This window comes from Pongo abelii, chromosome 19 (genome assembly GCF_028885655.2).
Source record: "Pongo abelii isolate AG06213 chromosome 19, NHGRI_mPonAbe1-v2.0_pri, whole genome shotgun sequence".
NCBI classification, from domain to species: domain Eukaryota; kingdom Metazoa; phylum Chordata; class Mammalia; order Primates; family Hominidae; genus Pongo; species Pongo abelii.
In genome coordinates, this window is record NC_072004.2 from 13,484,744 (window position 1) to 13,504,270 (window position 19,527).

General features: G+C 39.3%; 1 protein-coding gene across 1 annotated transcript in view; it reads right to left on the minus strand.

Annotated features, from left to right (window-relative positions):
• Positions 1 to 245: 245 nt before the first annotated feature.
• The window catches only part of HS3ST3A1 (heparan sulfate-glucosamine 3-sulfotransferase 3A1), a 107,414-nt gene continuing 88,132 nt past the window's right edge, over positions 246 to 19,527 (minus strand). Inside the window, exon 2 of the mRNA XM_002827057.6 lies at positions 246 to 4,334. Coding sequence (XP_002827103.2) covers positions 3,713 to 4,334 — 622 coding nt within the window. The 3' untranslated portion in view covers positions 246 to 3,712. The remainder of the gene's footprint in view (positions 4,335 to 19,527) is intronic.

Below are 19,527 nucleotides of genomic sequence, written 5' to 3' on the forward strand. Positions count from 1 at the left end.
CCTTTAGCATTTTTCCCAGCAAAGCACAACAGTAAACATTGCTCTGTTTATTAGAAGAAAGAAAGAGAGAGAGAGAGAAAGAGAAAGAAAGGAAGAAAGAAAGAGAAAGAAAGAAAAAGAAAGAAGGAAGGAAAAGAAAGAAAGAAGGAAGGAAAGAAAGAAGAAAGAAAGAATGAAGAAAGAAAGAAGAAAGAAAAAAGAAAGAGAAAGAAAGAGAAAGAGAAAGGAGAGAGGGAGGGAAGAAAATAATAGAAAAGAGGTTTTCAAGAGAAAATATAGAATGGTGACTGGAAGAATTATCAGTCTAGCATTAATTAGAATCTGGCTTTTCGACCTGAGGCACACAAGAGCTGTGACTGATACACATCTTAACTCAGGAACTGCAGCATGACTGACGTTTTGGTTGAGATCATTTTTGGTAGTGGAGACTGTCTTGAGCTTTACAGAATGTTTAGCAGCATCCCTGGCCTCTATCCAGGATGCTAGTAGCACCCTACACTCCTCAACCCTTGAGGCAACCAAAAATATCTCCAGACGTTGCCCTGGGAGGCAAAATCACCTTTTGTTGAGAACCAGTGCCTTAAGCCCTAGTGAAACTTAGTGAAACATCTGTAAAGTGAAACTAATGAGAGTAGAGAGCTGCTGTTGTTGGTATATGGTGGAATAATGTATTTGAAAGATTAGTCTGCAATATACATATAAGGCATTATTATTTTATAGACACATTTATTTATTCATATATTGAATTTCAGATATCTTCATGGGGAGCTGGGGACTCAGCAGGTCTCAGCTGGCAGAATACGATGAAGCTGTTTAGGAGAAATGTATCCTCTTTTCAACTGTAATATCAAGAGTTAAGAATTTACAGACACATCAATGTTTTAACCCCCTGCATAACAAGTTAATGAAAGGATTCAGGTGCTGAACAGGGATTTGATCCAAATGACCATTGAAGTTGATGTCAGCTTTGAAGATCCTTTGAAAATAAGAAAATTAGAGTGGGATTAATATTTCTAGAATAATCAATATCCATTCTGTAGAAGCATATTAATCTCCATTTATTGAAATAAAATTCATTTCCCTAGAAGTGACTAAGTTCTCTGGAGAATGGATACACTGTAGATGTGACCTTGGAAGCAAACTGCTCAAAACGAAGCTGTAGATATTTTCTAGATATTCTTCTTGAAAGACAACACTCTACCTCTAAGAAACAGGAAGGGGATTGGAAGGCATGGCTTTGGAGCAGACAGCTCAGAGAATGGACGCTAAGATGTTCCAATCAAGGTCAAAGCCTATTATTTGGTGTAGCTAAATGGACAAAATAAATGTGAGGCCAAGTTCATGCACAGTAGGGATGAGTACTATATAGAGGCAGAAATGAATGGACATTCCTTTTAGAGAATACTGACTCTAAATCTTTACACATTTTGCTGGGACTTATTACTTCTAACACTCTTAGGAAGTCATAGAAGCTTGAAGATTTTCCTGGTGTTTTGCATAGTCATTCATTTTTAAAATAATATGAACAAAAATATTTATGTTCAAAAAGGGATGCTTTGCATTCGATTCTGTTCTTTTATTATTTCTTTCACATTAAAAAAAATGAAGGTTGCAGAATGCAATTGTTGCTTTGTGCAAGCCACTTTTGCATAATGCCAAGCAAACACAAAAGAATCAGTTGTACAAACAAAATGAGCTAAGAAAAATGATGATAAGAATTTAAAATGAGTATCGTTGCAGCTAGTGATTCAAGTAGAATAAAAACAGTCTGTGACACTGGGAAATTGAGGGCATAAACATGAAGGAAATCAACTGAAAAAAGGTGACCTGGATTTGGGGTTTACTTAACTTCTACAAATGGGATATTACCAGATAAATCCAAAGATTTGGAGCAATGACAAAATATCTAACACTTAAAAGATTTTTTCCTTCATTTTAATCCTGTGTTAAGCTTCTCAAGAAATATTTACATCACCTGATGCAGCAGCTATGGTACATGTACAATTGTACTGCATATTTTAAAACAACTTTAGTTTCTTTTGATTGACAACATTAGAGAAGAAAAAGAATATTATTTTAGAGTGTCTGGTCCTTTAAATTTTGGCAGATAAAGAAAACTTCCATGAAATAGAAGACATTTTTCCTCTTGGGTTTAAACGTCTAATAAAATGTTGCTGACAGGCTAATTATAAATGTTTTATATATTTCGTGCATATGTGTTCCTCTCTAAACCAATTTAATTCCCATTAATGCTAACCTTGTTAATACCCACTCAGAGAGGAAAGGAATACTCTTAATAAACTATTGATTTATTTGAGTGGTTTAAATGGGGGATGGGCAGAAATAGACGAGAGAAGAGGAAAAGCCACCATTTTACCCACAAATGCATTTCCTAGAATATTTTTCCAAATATTACTGAACATTAGGTTATAAATGGTATAAATAGGAAGTGGGAGGGGGGAATAAAGTGACAAAGTGATAATGTTCCATCCATGAAAAATAAAAACATTGTAAATGAATTGCTAATTAATTCTTTCAGAGTACTAGCTCCAAAGTTAGAAGTGAGATATTACAAAGAAAGGTAGGTTTTCTCTCTTTAAAAAGAGGTAAACTAAAAAACAAATGAGACTCATACCCGTAAGCGCTAATTGAAATCTGTTTTTCTTTTTTTTTAAAGTCAGTTAAATCAACAAATGGGTAAGTTATGTTCCTAACACATCTTGTGCTACCCCTAGTGTGGCTGGCCACCTTGTCCTCCATGCAAGAATCCAATAATTCCTCTCCAATTCAATCAAGCATCCATCAGTCAAGATTTCCATATCTCAGTGTACTTTAAATAGCCAAGAGGCAAGATTGGCTCTTAAGAGAGGTTGTGTCCAGGTCTGAGTGGTTTTCTTGAACACAACTATGTAATGAGACTGGGTGCCATGAGGAGTAGCCTGGGAACTTAGAAAACAAGGGACTCTGTGTCCCTTTTCATATCATCTGAAAACTAGCTAACCATTTCTAAAGGTGCAGATGTCTTCTTTTCCATTCTCCCTGGAAAAAGTGACATGAAATAAGGAACAAGTGGAAGATGGAATTTTGTCCAGGGTCCATCCACCATTTGACCTTTAGATACATTATTTCACCTCCCAAAAACTCAGTTTTCCTTTCTGTAAAATGGGGATAATAATATTTACCTACTGTGCTCTTATACAACAGAGCAAGATTTATTTTTTTATTTTAATGATCAAAAAGGTGTATTTGAAAGCACTATGAAAACTGTGAAGGGTACAAACATATGATAATACTAACTGGGAAATAATTTAAGAAAAAGTGGCACAGGAAAAAGGGAGAAAAATATAAGGATAGATATCAATTTTATCAGGGCCTTGTGTTTAAAAAAAAGACAGAGAGATGTTTAACCTCAAGATTTTCTGAAAACTTTTAATGGCAACTGATGCTTATACTTCATGACTGGGTATACAAAACATAAAATAAAAACTGAAAATTGAAAGGGTTTAGACGAGTGAAATTTTCCTTTTCTGTTGATCCACGTGTTTGGTGTTGGTTATACATTAAGATGGGGCGGGAGTGAGAACAAACTCTTAACATTCATTGAAAAAAATACTGAAACATATTTTCAGCACAAATATTAAACTGTCTCTTCTCTACCGATTGGTAAAAAAATATATTATATTTTGATTTTTTTTCTTTTTAAATTATATGGTTATCCATCCCAGCCAAAGTCGTGCCCGGTCATCTGGTAGAACTTGAGGTTGAAAGGCCGGTAGAACTCACGCAGCCTGCGCACCACCTCGCGGTCGATCTCAGGGTGGGTCCTGCCCTTGGTCTTGCCCAGGCAGTGGGGCCGGCTGCTGCCCTCCGCCTTCTTCAGGCAGGGGAAGCCCTTGGTCTTGTTGAAGTAGAAGTGCTTGTCCGTGATGATCCTCTTGAGGCCCAGGAAGTCCTGCACGCGGCCCAGCTCGCCGGCCGGGTCGCTGATGAGCCGCTCGCCGCTCACGAAGAGCATCTGGCGGATGGGGAAGTGGCGCAGCCAGTGCTCCAGGTGCTTGGCGTAGATGCCGATCTGGATGGCGCTCCACGACGTGTCGATGAGGCCCGTCGTCCTGTTTTTGAACGTCAAGCTCTCGAAGGTGGGGATGTCGGGCCGCTTGGACAGCGTCTGCGTGTAGTCCGAGATGGCCCTGGTCACCGGGTCCCGCACCACCACGATGAGCTTGGTGTCCTTGGACATGGCCGAGATGCGCGCGGGGGCCTCCCGCGTGACGAAGTAACTGGGCGTCTTCTCCATGGTGATCTGCCCGTCCAGGGTTCTGGGCATCAGGTCCCTGAGAAAAGCAAAAAGGCATGTCAGAGGTGTGCATAAAGACCTCAGTCCCAGGAGAGACTGTAAAGTACACGCTGGAGCCAGGCCGCAATTCCAGCCCCCCCACTTGCTAGATGTCTGATGGTGACGTCGCACAACGAGCCCCGCACCTCAGATTCCTCGTGTATTAAACGGAGAATAATAATATCACCCATTGCATACAGTTTTGTGATGATTAAATGAGTTAATATACCTCAACAGCTTAGAAAACTGCCTGGCACCGAATAAATGCCATGTTAAGTTTCTGTGTTTTATTATTGTTTATCCACAATGCTGTAAGAAAATAACCTTGGTCAAAATCTTCAGGTGAATTAGAATATTGTCATAAACACAATTATACTGCTATGAGATAGTATTAAAATATCCTGAGCCCTTCCTGTAGTTTTCTTATAAACAAAGCAATTATATTCAACATAACGTAGCATATTACACAAAATATTTATGTTTGTAATTCCTGAGTTTTCCTGCAACAAACAAGACTTATTAAAGAATCCATCTTTTGCCTAATGATATGAAATGCCATCATTATCATATTCTAAATATGTTGATTCCTTTCTACATTGGCCCAATTATAAGTTATTATCGTGTGATAGTTTATTTTCATGTACACCAAAGTAAATTCTGACTTTCTGTTGTTCAACACGTCCTTGATGATTCTTATCTGTTTATTCCTCCTGACAAATGAGCTGTCACTTTGTCACATTAAAAACAAAAATCCAACTGGAGTCTTGATACAGCAGATATTGCTTCTCTGTTCAAGCAGGCTTTCTACTGGCCTCAGTCAGGGCCAGTCAAAACACATGAACAGGAGAGATCAAATCTATTTGTTCTTCCAACTTAAGTATACTGTGATTAAATGCACTATTTGTTGAGACAGTTACAGACAGATGGATAGATAGAGATCTTTAGTTATTTCATTTTATAGTTTTGACTTCTCTTTTAATGTAGGCATTATGTAGGATTGTATTATATCTTTAATCCTGATGATAGATTTGTTACTTTGGTTGATGGAATTTGTGATGAGTTTTTATTTTGCATCTGCAAGGAAAAGATACACTTTGTATCATGGGAGCTTGCGGTTATTAATTCCTTGTGATTTTGTCCCACCTACACTATCTGGGCTAACTATATTTTGTGAGACATGTCAAACATAAACAAAAGCAGAGAAAATTGTCAAATCAATCTCATACACCTCACATCCAGCTTCAAAACTTCATAATGGCCAATTTTATTTATAAATCCCCTCATTTCTGCTGCCCCACCAGGCCAGTTGGATTATTTTAAAGTCATTCACAGACATCCTATTAATGGATTAATAAGTATTCCTGCTCCCATCTGCATTATTTCCTGCACAAATTCCTCAATCTCTTGGGCAATCTGATGGCCCTGATAACTTCCTTCGTTTTAATGGTGCAGGTACTGGGACTCAGAAAACAGTACTCCAAAATGAAGGCCTCAAAAGCAGCCTCAGTAGCAGAAGTTTTTCTCTGAACTTCTCCTGCCCCTCTGTCTTTCAATCCTACTCTTACCAAAGACTAACCACAGAAACTGAAATCTCTCTCCCCCAAGGCAAGTCATAGAGATCGGAACTCCTTTTCCCCAAAGCCAGCCATAAAACCTAAAAACATTACTCTAACTTTCCTTCCACTTTTCTGTATAAAAATTGTCCATAAAGAAATTATCTGACCTATCCTGTTTGACTGTAGGTCATAAGACCTTCGTTCCTGAGAGGGTCTGCCCCACACCCAGAAGGAAGGAAGGCATGCGCGGAGAGGCCAAGAAGAATCTAAACAGAGAGGCCTTGCAGGCTTCCCCCACTGGGTCTATTTGGGTTAGATCATACCCTTTTTGTCCAATCATATTTCTATACAACTGTTCAAGTTTAGTTAAGCCCAAGCATAAAAATGGACAATTTCCTCTGTGTCTTTGGGTCTTCGCCCTGAAGGTTCTTGCATACACAGTAATAAACATGTACGCCTTTTCTCCTATGAATCGGCCTCTCATCAATGATTTTCAGCAACCCTTCAGGAGTTGAAGGGAAAGTTTTCTCTTAGCCCATACTCAGATTTCCTCCCATTTTTGTTTTTTATTTTGGGGGTGAGGCTTATTTTTGTCATTTCAGTCAGGTTATCTTTACTTTTTATAGACATTTGCTTTCTGTTTCTGAGCTTTTAACTTTTTCAAAATAACTCTTAATGGACCTCATTACCCACCTCTTAGACAGACCTCAAGGTCTGGGTAAGAGTAAGTGAACACCAGAGAGTTTGGTGTTGACACAAAGGAGACACACATTGGCATAACCACCTATGTGACGCAGATTCCGCGGTGTGACATGAATGCATAGAACTCATCCCTCTGTGACTCCTTTTGTAGAACTGAAAAGTTGGCTAGGCCAGCCTAATATAAAAGCTTATGTTACTCTTGTCTGAGGTAAGCCAGGAGCTCTATCCAGAGATGGCTGGAATTTCTCAGTGAAGGAAATTTAATCAGATGTGTGAAAAAGTTGTGGGCTTGAAAAGCAACCATCAACTACACTGAACTGATAAGAAAGAGTATTTATAGATTTTTTTTGAAAAAGCTATCATTACTTTCTCTTTTTTTCTATATATCTTTGACTTTTAACTACTTTATTTCAAATTTTGATGAGTAAAATAGAGAGAGCATAATACTTCACTCGGGAGCTCCTGGTTGGCCTGTTGGGGAAGGGGCTGGGTGTTATGGGTGGGGTTGGAGTGGGGAAGAGCTGTAGGAGACTTTTGCAGAGATTGAGACTATAGATTGCTCTGGGCCAGAGAAAACACTGCTAAAACCACTAAAAAAGGAGCCATATTTTAAATAATCTCAATAGAATAGGGAAAAGAGCTATCCAACATAACAGGAGTTTAAAGAGGAAACAGCTAAAATAGGATTGCAAAAGAAAAACATACTCATTACTGTCATCTGCAGGGTGAGGAAAACTGACTGATTTAGCCTGGGGTGGGTGTGGAGAGTTGGGCTTAACTATAAGCTACCTGCAAGCTTCTTTTTGCAAAAATAAAGAAACGATAGTCTAAATAAATGCTAATCAAGCTTACATTGTAGAAAATGGTTGCTTTGTAACAGGACTCACAACAGAATTCTTTAAATTGCAATCTTAAAATTTTTTTTTCAAAAAAGTCAATAAAAGGGATACAAAATTTTTTTTAAACAAGTCAACGAAGGGGATAAATTACTTCATACTTTTTTATTGCAAATGTTACTGGATTTTAATGTTCAACAAAGCACCACACTATCATATAAAACAAAAGGCATATGTATGTTGGAATACTGCATTTCAAAATGTCTATAACTTGGAAATCGTTCTTCTTTACCTGAGTAAGGCACAAATTAGGTTGGTGCAAAAGTAATTGTGGCTTTTGCAACTATTGGCAAAACCACAATTACTTTTGCACCAACCTAACACTTTTAATGGCAAAACCTACAATTACTTTTGCATCAACCTGATACTATGACTGTGCTTTGTGTAAAAGTTGGGGCCTGGGATGGTTAATGAAAGATCTATTATGGTATTACAAAAGGTCTGTAGAAATACGAGGCAGGCTATGGGAGCACGAAGGTGTGTGCACTGATAAATCACGTGAGGTTTGCCTGAAGACAGAACAGGTGAAGAAGGATGGGAGAAATTCAACTGGAGGATGGGAGGCATAAGTCCTAGGAGAACTTACTTTCCAAGCTAAGTAGTATAGACCATTCAAACCTCCCCTCTAAATAGTGAACAGGATTTGGAGACATTTATAGTAGGTGTGAGGATGAGGAAATGGGTTGAGACCAACACTATAAAGAAAAAATACAGAAGTATATTTGTTTTGTCCTGAGGGAGGCAAAGATAAGCAGAAATTTCACAAGCAAATTAGGAATTATTACAAGGTAGGTTATACACAGTTGCTCTTCTCCCCATAGAACACAAAGAGAATTCACAATAGCCAAAGGGTGGAAGCAACCCAAGTGTCTATTGACAGATGAATGGATAAACAAAATGTGGTTTATGCATACAATGGAATACTATTCAGAAATTCTGACATACACTCCAACATGGATGAACCCTGGGGACATTATGCCAAGTGAAATAATCCAGTCACAAAAAGACAAATACTATATGAGTTCACTTATACGATATATCTGGGGTACTCAAATTCATTGAGACAGCAAGTAGAATGGTGGTTTCCAGGGGCTGTGGAGAAGAGGAACAGAGAGTTATTGTTCAGTAGGTATGAAGTTTGAGTTTTGTAAGATTAAAAGAGTTCTGGAGATTGATCACATAACAACGTGTATGTACTTAACACTACTGAACCTAACAATGGTTAAAATGGTGAATTTTATGTTATGTGTTTTGTAAGATTAAAAGAGTTCTGGAGATTGATCACATAACAACGTGTATGTACTTAACACTACTGAACCTAACGATGGTTAAAATGGTAAATTTTATGTTATGTGTATTTTACTACAATTTTTAAAAAAAGAACTTAAGGGAGGACAAACATTTCAGTGGCATTGATAGAAATTAGTTAGACAAAAGAGTCTTTTTGCCTTATGGCTAATTAAACATTAGAACAAGGTACTGCTGAAGGGGGCTGTGGTTTTGCTAAAAGGGAAGTATAATAGTTTATGAGATTTTTGTGCAGCTGATCTCAAATCAAAAAATGAGGTTTGTAGTCCATGCCCACTGCCTGCTGCGTGATCACTAGATAGTAATTTAGCATCTCTATGCTCAGTTTATTCACCTTACCAGAAAAATCAAGCCAAAGGTTCAAAATTCCTGGACTGTAATAAAGTGTCAACATGGCCATTATTACTACCGGGAATACATGGAAGCACTCTTGTTAAGAATGTGACACCCAGTGTTCTGAATTCTCAACTTCACATGAAGAACCCCACTTAGTCCAGCTAACAAAGGGTTCAGAGAGTTAGAACTCTTTGCCATGTTCCTGACACACCTCCCCATTTGTCATTCAGACAGTGAGGATGCCTGGTTTGAAGGCCATGAGCTGGCTACATTATTTGGAAGGGCAGAGCCTGGCTTATTATCTTATTATGGTGAGAGAGAGATGGGCACAGTTTTTAAGGGGATTTCATTTCCTTCCATGGTATGGGTGCAGTTGTGCCAGGAAGGAAACTGCTTGGCAATTTTCCTCTCTGGCTCAAACATCATGCCACTCTACTGTGCTAGGGAATTCTATTCTGGATCTGATCTGTTACCCTGGGTAAGGGTCTCAGGGCCTAGGGTTGTTAGAGCTGCTGTCTGTCTGTGGTGCAGGAAGTGTTATGGTCAAGCAGGAACCACGGTAGACATGCTAAGTTGTCCTCTGTTTTCTACCCCAGCCTTCAACCAGGTCAGGAGTTAATGGTGGGAGTACTAAAATGACCCAGAGGACTTTCCCACTGCCACACTACTGAGGGGACAGACCTGCCTCCATGGCTGTGCCTTAATGATGGTCCAAGAGGCAAGCCTAACACTCTAGCACTGGCTGCACCACTGCCACCTCTATGATCAGGGAACCACCTGGGAGAGCTCTCCATGACACTCAACAACACATATGCATGGTGCATCCAATATGTGCAAGAAAGAATAAAAAGAACTTCCCCCATGTGCCTCACTCTTCTTATCAATTTGGGCCATTTGCCCTGAATTCTCATTGCCCTCATATTGTCTTTTGCTCTTTCACCCTCCCTCTGGCACTGCTACTGGCTCTCTCTGGAAGTACTTCTTCCAAAAAACAATTACCCTATTACCGTTCCCCATTTTATTTTTAATCAATGATGTTTGGTCAATTTTCCATATAAATATATATATTATATAATATATTTCTATTATATATATTTTATTATATAATATATTATATAATAAATATTATATTATATAATATATATTATATTATATTATATATAGTATATAATATATATTATATTATATAAATATATGGAAAAATAAATGTTGGCATTTGCCGCTAGCTATTTAGGAAAAATTAATTCCAGATTGCCTGCACATAAAAATATAAGTGGTGAAAAAAATCACCTTTTGGAAGGAAACCTAGAACATCTTGATGATTTTGAAGGAGGTAAAGTTTTGTTAATTTCTTAAAGGAGTAACAATAATGAAAAAAAAATAAGGCCGGAGGCGGGGGCTCACGCCTGTAATCCCAGCACTTTGGGAGACCAAGGCAGGCCAATCATGAGGTCAAGAGAGCGAGACCATCCTGGCCAACACGGTGAAACCACATCTCTACTAAAAATTCAAAATTAGCTGGGCGTGTTGGCGTGTGCCTGTAGTCCCAGCTACTCAAGAGGCTGAGGCAGGAGAATCGCTTGAACCTGGGAGGTAGAGGTTGCAGTGAGCCGAGATCAGGCCACTGCACTCCAGCCTGGCAAGAGAGCAAGACTCCATCTCAAAATAGAAAGAAGAAAAAAAACAGCTCCTATAAATCAATAAGTAAAAATAGCTACACAGCATAGAAGAAAAACAGGCAAAAGCTGGAATTAGCACTTTTGAAGGAAGTAAAGTTTTGTTAACAAAATACAGTATCCACAAAATCACAGCTAGATAGGAGGAATAAGTTCTAGTGTTCTGTAGCACTGTAGGGTGAATATGGTTAACAACAATTTCATGTATATTTTCAACAAGCTAGAAGAGAAGATTTTTGAATGCTCACAACACTAAAAGTAATAAATGTTTGAGGTGATGGATATGCTAACTACCCTGATTTAATTATTACATTGTATATATGGATTGAAATGTCACTCTGTGTCCCATAAGCATGTACAATTATTAGGTGTCAACTAAAAATGAAATGAAAAATAAATTAAGTAATCAATAAACACACGAGAAGGCACTGAACTTCATCGGTCATCAGGAAAATGTAAATTAGAACACAATACCATACTATGACACACCCACTGGTCATCTAGAATAAAAACCACAGAGAATTCTGAGTTTGGGCGAGAATGTGGAACTGGCACTTTGGTGGTTAAAGAGTAAAGTGGCACAGCGACTTAGAAAACTCTTTGGCACTATTTACCAAACAAGCGCATTCACTGTGACCCAGCCATTTGATGGCCAGGGCTATACTCAATGGAAATCATATATATGTTCACCAAAAGACATGTTCATGAATGTTCACAGACAATCCTAATAGTCCCCAATTCAAGCTCTCCAAATGTCCACCCAAAATAGACGCACGTAGACACACAATGAGATCTTAAACAGCACACAGAATGAATGACTTAAAACCTGTGAGTAGGCCGGGCGTGGTGGCTCACGCCTGTAATCCCAGCCCTTTGGGAGGCCAAGGTGGGTGGATCATGAGGTCAGGAGTTCAAGACCAGCCTGACCAACTGGTGAAACCCCGTCTCTACCAAAAAATACAAAAATTAGCCAGGTGTGGTGGTGGGCAGCTGTTACAAGTCCCAGCTACTTGGGAGGCTGAGGCAGAAGAATAACTTGAACCCAGGAAGCGGAGGTCGCAGTGAGCTGAGATCACACCACTGCACTCCAGCCTGGGCGACAGAGCGAGACTCCATCTCAAACAAACAAACAAACAAAAAACCTGTGGGTGGACATTACAATGTTAACAAACAGAGCCAGTCACAAAAAAGGAAACACTGTATGATTTCCTTTATAAAAAATGTTCTTAAACAGGCCAAACTCATCTATCCTATTCAATATCAAAATGGTGGTTACCCTTAGAGGGATCAGTGTCTAGAAGAGGGCATGAGAGGGACTTCCAGGCTGAAGGAAAAGTCCCAGTTCACGACCTGGGTGCTGGCCACAGAAGCGTATCCACTTTGTGAAAATTTATTGAGTTGTGTCCCGTGATTTGTGTCCTTTTTTATATTTATGTTGTACTTGAATAAACATTTTACTATGCTTATAAAAAATAAATGGACCAATATCCCATAATGCTCCAAGAAAAGCATGATTTTTTTTAAAGGGTATTTGCAAAGCCCACTATGTTTCCAATTTGTGTAAATTCAGATCACAAAGGAAAAGGAGTGGAGATCATATACCTAGGAGTCAGGCGTCCTCTCCAAAACCACTTCTCCCTCACCTCAGGCAAATCATAAGGACAGCAGCTGCCCCTCACATGGGCCACTGTGAGCAAAGTGGTGTGCAGTGTAACCTGGAGGATGTGTTTCAAGAGTGTGAATTCAGAAAAGAAAGAACTGAAGAATAAGTTATACTTGCAAAACATTTGGGTGATGACTTTCTCAGCTAATCTTTATGCAGCCAAAAAAGAGATAAGGTAGGTAATTACATTCCCTAATTTTTCTGACAAGGAAGCTGAGGTTCAGAGAGTCTGAGCAGTACGCTGACGTCTTCACAATCAGGGTATGGACGGTAATGGGTGGTCCTCCCTATGCCTAGTACAAGAGTATTTCTATTGCAGCAGATAAGAGAAAGTCAGCAGCCAAAGAAGATTACAAAAGTAATATACAGACGAAGGCTCCAATGGAGCAAATTCAACAGATGGAAAACATGGGAACCTGAGAGAGTTATCCAGAAGGTAGCTGTGAAGATCCTGAAAGAACTAAATCGTGAATTGAATACAGATGAGACGAAGAAATTTGTCTGCTTGAACTGGGGAGCTGTATGAAATTAGACCAAAAAGACGATGATTTGATTAATGTCAGTGATATATTAAATCTGAAACAGTGTGCAGGTTTGGAGCAGGAAAGGACTGCAGGTGGTTTAATAATTTAGGGGGTTCTTCCAACACTATCCAAGCTTGAGGAGTTAAAGACCTGGATTAGGGTGCTGATAGTGGGAAAGACAGGGTGGGTGAGGGCAAAAAAAATACTTAGAGTATAATCGATGAGGCTAGATAGCTGATTTATGACTGAAACAATGTAGACATCTTTAAAAAAAAGGTGGAAAAGAATAAAAACTTTATTAAAGTGAACAATTATTTTGAAGAAGGAAGTGGTCCCCTCTCCCCATTAAAAAAAGAAAATTTGGGCTGGGCGTGGTGGTTTACGCCTATAATCCCAGCACTTTGGGAGGCAGATGTGGGCAGATCACTAGGTCAGGAGTTCGAGACCAGCCTGACCAACATGGTGAAACCCCGTCTCTACTAAAAATACAAAAATTAGCTGGGTGTGGTGGCGTGTGCCTGTAATCCCAGTACTCAGGAGGCTGAGGCAGGAGAATCGCTTGAACCTGGGAGGCGGAGGTTGCAGTGAGCCGAGATCTCGCCACTGCATTCCAGCCTGGGCAACAGAGCAAGACTTCATCTCAAAAAAAAAAAAAATTGGATTTCTGTTTCAGTAGAGTTGGAGTTAATTTTTTTTTTTTTAAAGTTAGGGTTTCTGCATGAGGTTTCTGATGGAGACAAAATAGTATTAGTTTTATTCTAAACTATGACACAGATGGATCATGTATCTCCATGAAGACAACATAGTTTTATATGAAACTCAAAAGCAGGAATAGGAATAAGGATTTCAGCCTTGATTTTGCTATTAATAACCTGTGTGATCTTGGGCAAATCACTTTCGTTCTCCTGGCCTCGATTTCTTCATAAACAAAAAAAGTTTGTTGTCCTCAATGTCTGTAGGACTTTCCACCTCTAAGATTCCATGTAGGGAGTGGGACTTTAACTCATTTTTAACTTGTCATATTTAGAGCTCTGCATAGCATCATGCTGCTGTGTTCTGAAGTAAGGCTCCACCAATCACATCGAGAGATTTGTATAAATGATTACACAGAGCAATTCTGCATCAACAGAATTGATTTCAAAATCAATGAGGTCTGAAAAAATGCAGTTCAAATAACTGATGCCAAGAGAAAGTGCTGAGGTTAGTTCAAATGGAGGCTAACTTGACACATCCCTAAGGCTTGGGAGCAGCAGAAAGACCAGGAAATCTATGAGCAGAGAGGTCTCACTATATTCCACAAGGCATGTGATGGAGGAGACCCATGTCTATGCTATACTTCCTCTGTGCCTGACACGTTGAAATGAGATGTCAAAGTCAGGAGGCCGGGAGCGGCGGCTCACGCCTGTAATCTCAGCACTTTGGGAGGCCGAGTCAGGAGGATCACCTGAACTCAGGAGTTCGAGGCCAGCCTGGGCAATACGCTGTAACCTCGTCTCTACTAAAATACAAAAAAAAAAAAAAAAAAAAAATTAGCCAGGCCTGGGGGTGGAGGCTTGTAATCCCAGCTCCTCAGGTGGCTAAGGTAGGAGAATTGCTTGAATCTGGGAGGCAGAGGTTGCAGTGAGCCAAGACTGTGCCACCGCACTCCAGCCAGGATGACAGAGCTAGACTCTGTCTCCAAAAAAAAAAAAAAAAAAAAAAAGATGTCAAAGTCAGAACATGAAGTTCGTAGTCATGGATAGGATTACATTAAAACTAATAGATCCAGGGCAGCCAGAAATTCAAGTTCAGGGTCCTTGGGAAGAGCATGATGAAGATAGAAGAAAATGAACACGTACTGAGCATTTACCATAGAACAAAGTCTGATGTATTATTTCTTGAGTCTCACAACTAAAATGAAGAGCTAGAATTATTCCTCTCATTTCACAGATGGGGAAATAGGCTCAGAGAGATAATGTGACTTATCCAAGCACACATAGTTGCTAATAGGTCTAGAATGAAAACCCAGGTCCATCCGGCTCCAAAGTGCATATTCTTTCAGCCTTCCCAAACAGCCAGGGAACATCAGAGTGACTCTTTTGGTTGATGTTCCTGGCCATCTTTGACATTCTGCCAAAACACATGAGTGTTAAATGCATTCTTTACCTATCCATCTCTGAATGCAAATCACCCTTCCTGAAATCTTGCGAACAGGTAATATATATCACATGTTTTTCAAAGGCTATCTTCTGCAAGGGAAGAATATCCTGCAAAGGGAAGTCCCTGAGTTGTAATGCAAAGGTAGTGTGCCTTGAGGAATAAATAAATCTGGCCCATGTACATGTACCTTTTTTAAGTCTATACAACCAAACAGAACTGTGTGCCTGTTTTTGGAAGCCTCCGGCAGCAGAACATGCTAGAAAAACATGCTCTTTTCATGGCCATGGCAAGAAGGTAGTTCCTGTGGGTCCTCGATGGTGTGTGTCTGGGAGCAGGGGAAACTGCTGGAAACTCTCCGTGCTGTCAGCTCGCCATCCCTTGGGCCGAGCCCCACTCACATCAATATTTCTTTTCCTGCTGTTGTTATGTGGGACCCCTCTGAAAACGTGACTTATAAGGATGGAAAGAAAACTCCCTTTACTTGTTGTTTGAATTGGCTTCTGTGGGAGAGGAAGACTTATGTTTTTGAACCAGCTCCCACACTAACCGGATCTGGATATGCAATTCTAAGAACCAAATCGTCATCAAGATAAGCTAAACATCAGGGTTAGAGTCCAGGACACTGACCAGTGCCACTGATAGCAGACTCCTTTTAAAACTTTTAACAACCAGGTAAAGAAGAAAGAGAAAAAAAAATGGATTCTTATTCTCACTAGTCTTTATGACACAATATGTACCCAAGCTTACTTCAAGAAAACAGCACAGGGTTCCCTGGACTCTAGGGGAGAAGAGAAAACTCAAGGACTCTTGATCGTTAATTTTGGGGAGTCATGAAAAGATAACGAATCCATCTGTAGTCAGGTCAGATCAGAGTCTTCCTGAAAGAAAAGGGGCAAGAGTGTTTTGGGCTTATAAATTCCAGTAAGAATCCTTTATGTTTCTGTTGGATCTTAGAGTTTCCCAAGCAATTCCACACATTTTCTCTTTCATTGACTCTTAGAAACAGTAAAAATAAACCAGTAACTTACAAGGCTCATTGCTTCAACCCCTGATCCCCCTTTCTATGTTAACTTCACTGGGGGAACTCATGTATTCATAAGAAGAGAAACAAATAACACAACACCTAGACTACTGACAAATGAAGGAGGAGACGGGGGAGTTGGGCTTTAGCCTTCAGTAATAAGTGCCCAAAGTGGAGAAGAGCTTAAAGGGAAAAAGACCTTTATGCTCAGCTAAGTTTTATTTCATCTGATGACATATGAAAATGACATTTTCAGATATGCAATGGTTTAAAAAACTTAACACCCATGTAACCCTGTGAAACAAACAAACTCAAAGGTTCATTTCAACTGAACAATAGACAGAGAAAAATTAAAAGCACAAGAATGAAAAAGTGAGTGTATTTCAGTAAAATGAGGGGCCATCTAAAATCAGTCAAAATAGAAATGTCTTAAAGAATTATTCTTAATGTGTCCATAAAAATGATGACAAATACATAGCAGAAATAAAATGTAATAAGTTAGTTAGGATCTAAAGCCTGATCAATATTTACAAGCCCTTAGATGTGTGTGTGTGTATTTGTGTGCAAGAGAAAGACAGAGAGAGATTGATAGGTTACAAGGAGACAGAGAAGACACCAAGAAGATAGGAGAAAAAAAGAGAAGAATCTAGGATCTACCAGAGATAGGAAAGTGCAAGGACTGTATTCTTCCAAGCAGCACCACTAAAAATTAGAACTGGAAAGAACCTTAGAAATCCCCTAATCCAGCTGCTTCATTTCACAGATGTTTAAAGGTTTGAGAAGGGGCTTGTCCTAAGTCATTCAGCCGAAAGAACACAAAAAGCCATGCTTAGATTCTGAGTCTTCTGATGCTTGGCTCACTGTTCTTTCTATGTTACATTATTCTGCCTGAATTCTAGAAATATAATGTGCCCAGGGCTTGATTATCTGAAAAACAAAATTCATCATGTGGGCTGGGGGTGGAATTCTCTTGTAGTGCTTCTGAACTGTGAAAGTTACATTAAATGTTGAGTCCTGATTAAAGGAAGAACTGGCTTTTCTTCAGCCTACCTGGTTCTCAGCTCAGCATCTAGAAGGGGAGAATGGAATTCTTTTTCAAAGTGGGGAGAGCCTGGGCCAAGGGCAGGCCCCTCTCTTGGCTCTGTAGTGGCTGCCACAGCAAACCCCACATCTAGGCTGATCTGTGCTCTTGACAGGAGTTTTATAAATGATTAGTTTGAGAGCTGTGCTATCGGCTTTTGTGCAACTGCAGGCAGCTGCTTCGGAACAGAGCTCTCATCAGCCAGGAATTATCGAGTCTTTGCATATGTGCAGCTGGAGATAAGGGGGGAAAACGTGTTTTTCCTTGCTTGCAAATCAACAATCTAAGGAGAGTGGGGAAGCTGAGAGAGAAACATGATGAGGATAAATCAAAATTTTAGAAAGGTTCTTCGTTACATTTTGGCAATGGTGGTTTTTTTTGTTGTTGGTTGTTCATTCGCTATTTTTCTGTCAGTTGATTTTATTCTACTAGTTAGATTCTGGACACACAGTAGGTGCTAAATCAATATGTCTTTTAAGTTTGAACCAGGAAAAGTGACTTGCAGCTATGATTTTGGCAGGAGTCTGGGGTGTTGAACTGCTAGGATATTCTTTCTAAAATTTGCCATCCTCACCCTGTGTGAATATCTCAGTGTCCTTGATTTTTTTTTTTTTTTAGATGAAGTCTTGCTCTGTGACCCAGGCTGGAGTGCGGTGGCGTGATCTTGGCTCACTGCAACCTCCACCTCCCAGGTTCAAGTGATTCTCCTGCCTCAGCCTCCTGCGTAGCTGGGATTACAGGCACCCGCCACCATGTCCTTGATTTTGAACAGCAGAAAAGGAGAAACATTTTGTCTCATACAGATCAAAACAAACTTCCAAAATAATCTCTTATTAATCACTCTTATGATATAAAACCTCCAAAATAATAATGTCATCATGAAACGAGGCATGCAGACAAAATAAACTTTGGGAAAGCCATCCTGAAGTGCGCATTTTACACAGCCTCTTAGTGCAGCTGTACCACGTACCACTACGAAGAAGTAAAACCATCCATCCAATAGGGACACAGGTAAGAAGGGCTCTGACTTTAAGTCCCACAATTTGGTAGTTCCCATAAATTGGATACACACACAAATTTATTACAGAAACGGTCACTTCAGCATCAGCATAGTGCAACCAGAAACCCTAAATATCCACTCTCATATTTAAATCCCAGGGAAATGTTTCTGTAAACCTCTTGCCCTGTGTCTTTAAAACAAAAGGGCCAAATGCTGAGAACATACAGGGGTTGTGTTGCAGCAGATAGACACTGCTTCAAGTTTGGGGAAGGAGTGGGTAAGGGAAGTGGTTAGCTAGGAGAAAAAAAAAATCAAATTAAGTAGCTTATCCAGTGCTGCCTATCAGAGAGCATGAAATAGCCTCTTGAAGTAAAAGTATCATTTCCTGGTATTACTGAGTGCTCATTTCTCTGCTTCTCCTCCTAATCCAGTTCACGGTCCTGAAGATATTAACACATTATGGAGGTACTCACAACATTCGCACGTGGAGGTGGAGGGGCATATTTTATAATGAAGCAAATGATGCCACTCTGACATGTATAAATATGTAGGTCTAGATGAAACAGCTGAAGTATGGTACTGATTCTTTCTAGTGGCAACTAGATGGATGTTAAAAGCTAGAATGGAGAACAGTTCTAACTTTATAAATATGTTTGAGATTTAATTACAATTTAAAAATTAGGAAGTCAATTTAAAATAATTTTTATTTCAACATTTTATATTTATTAATTAGAATCTATATTTTGTCTTTGAATTTTGATAGATAACTTGGAATATTTTAGAAATAAAGACAACTTTTAAATACACATGGAAATAATTTTCATTTCTTAAATTTTACATTTACTTTAATTCATATTTTGGATCAAAATATATTCAAATTTGTATACTTGCACTTCAAAAATCCTTTAGATCAGAGGTCATCAAACTATGGCCCACAGGCCAACATCAGCTAGTTTTTTAAACTGCATGATCCCATTTATATGACACATTCAGAATAAGCAAATCTATAGTGACAGAAAGCAGATTAGTTGTTGCCAAGGGCTGAGGGGTGTGGGCAATGGGAGTGAGTGCTTAATAGGCATGACATTTTCCTTTTGATGAGATGAAAGTGCTCTGGGATTGGATGGCAGTGGTGGTCAGCTATTTTTGTCAATAAAGTTTTATTGAAACATAGCCACGTCCATTTGCAAATGTATCCTCTCCGGCAGCTTTTGAACCGCAAACACTGGACTGGGTACTTGTGACAGAGGTCACGTGGCCTGCAAAATATTCATTATCTGGACCTTTTC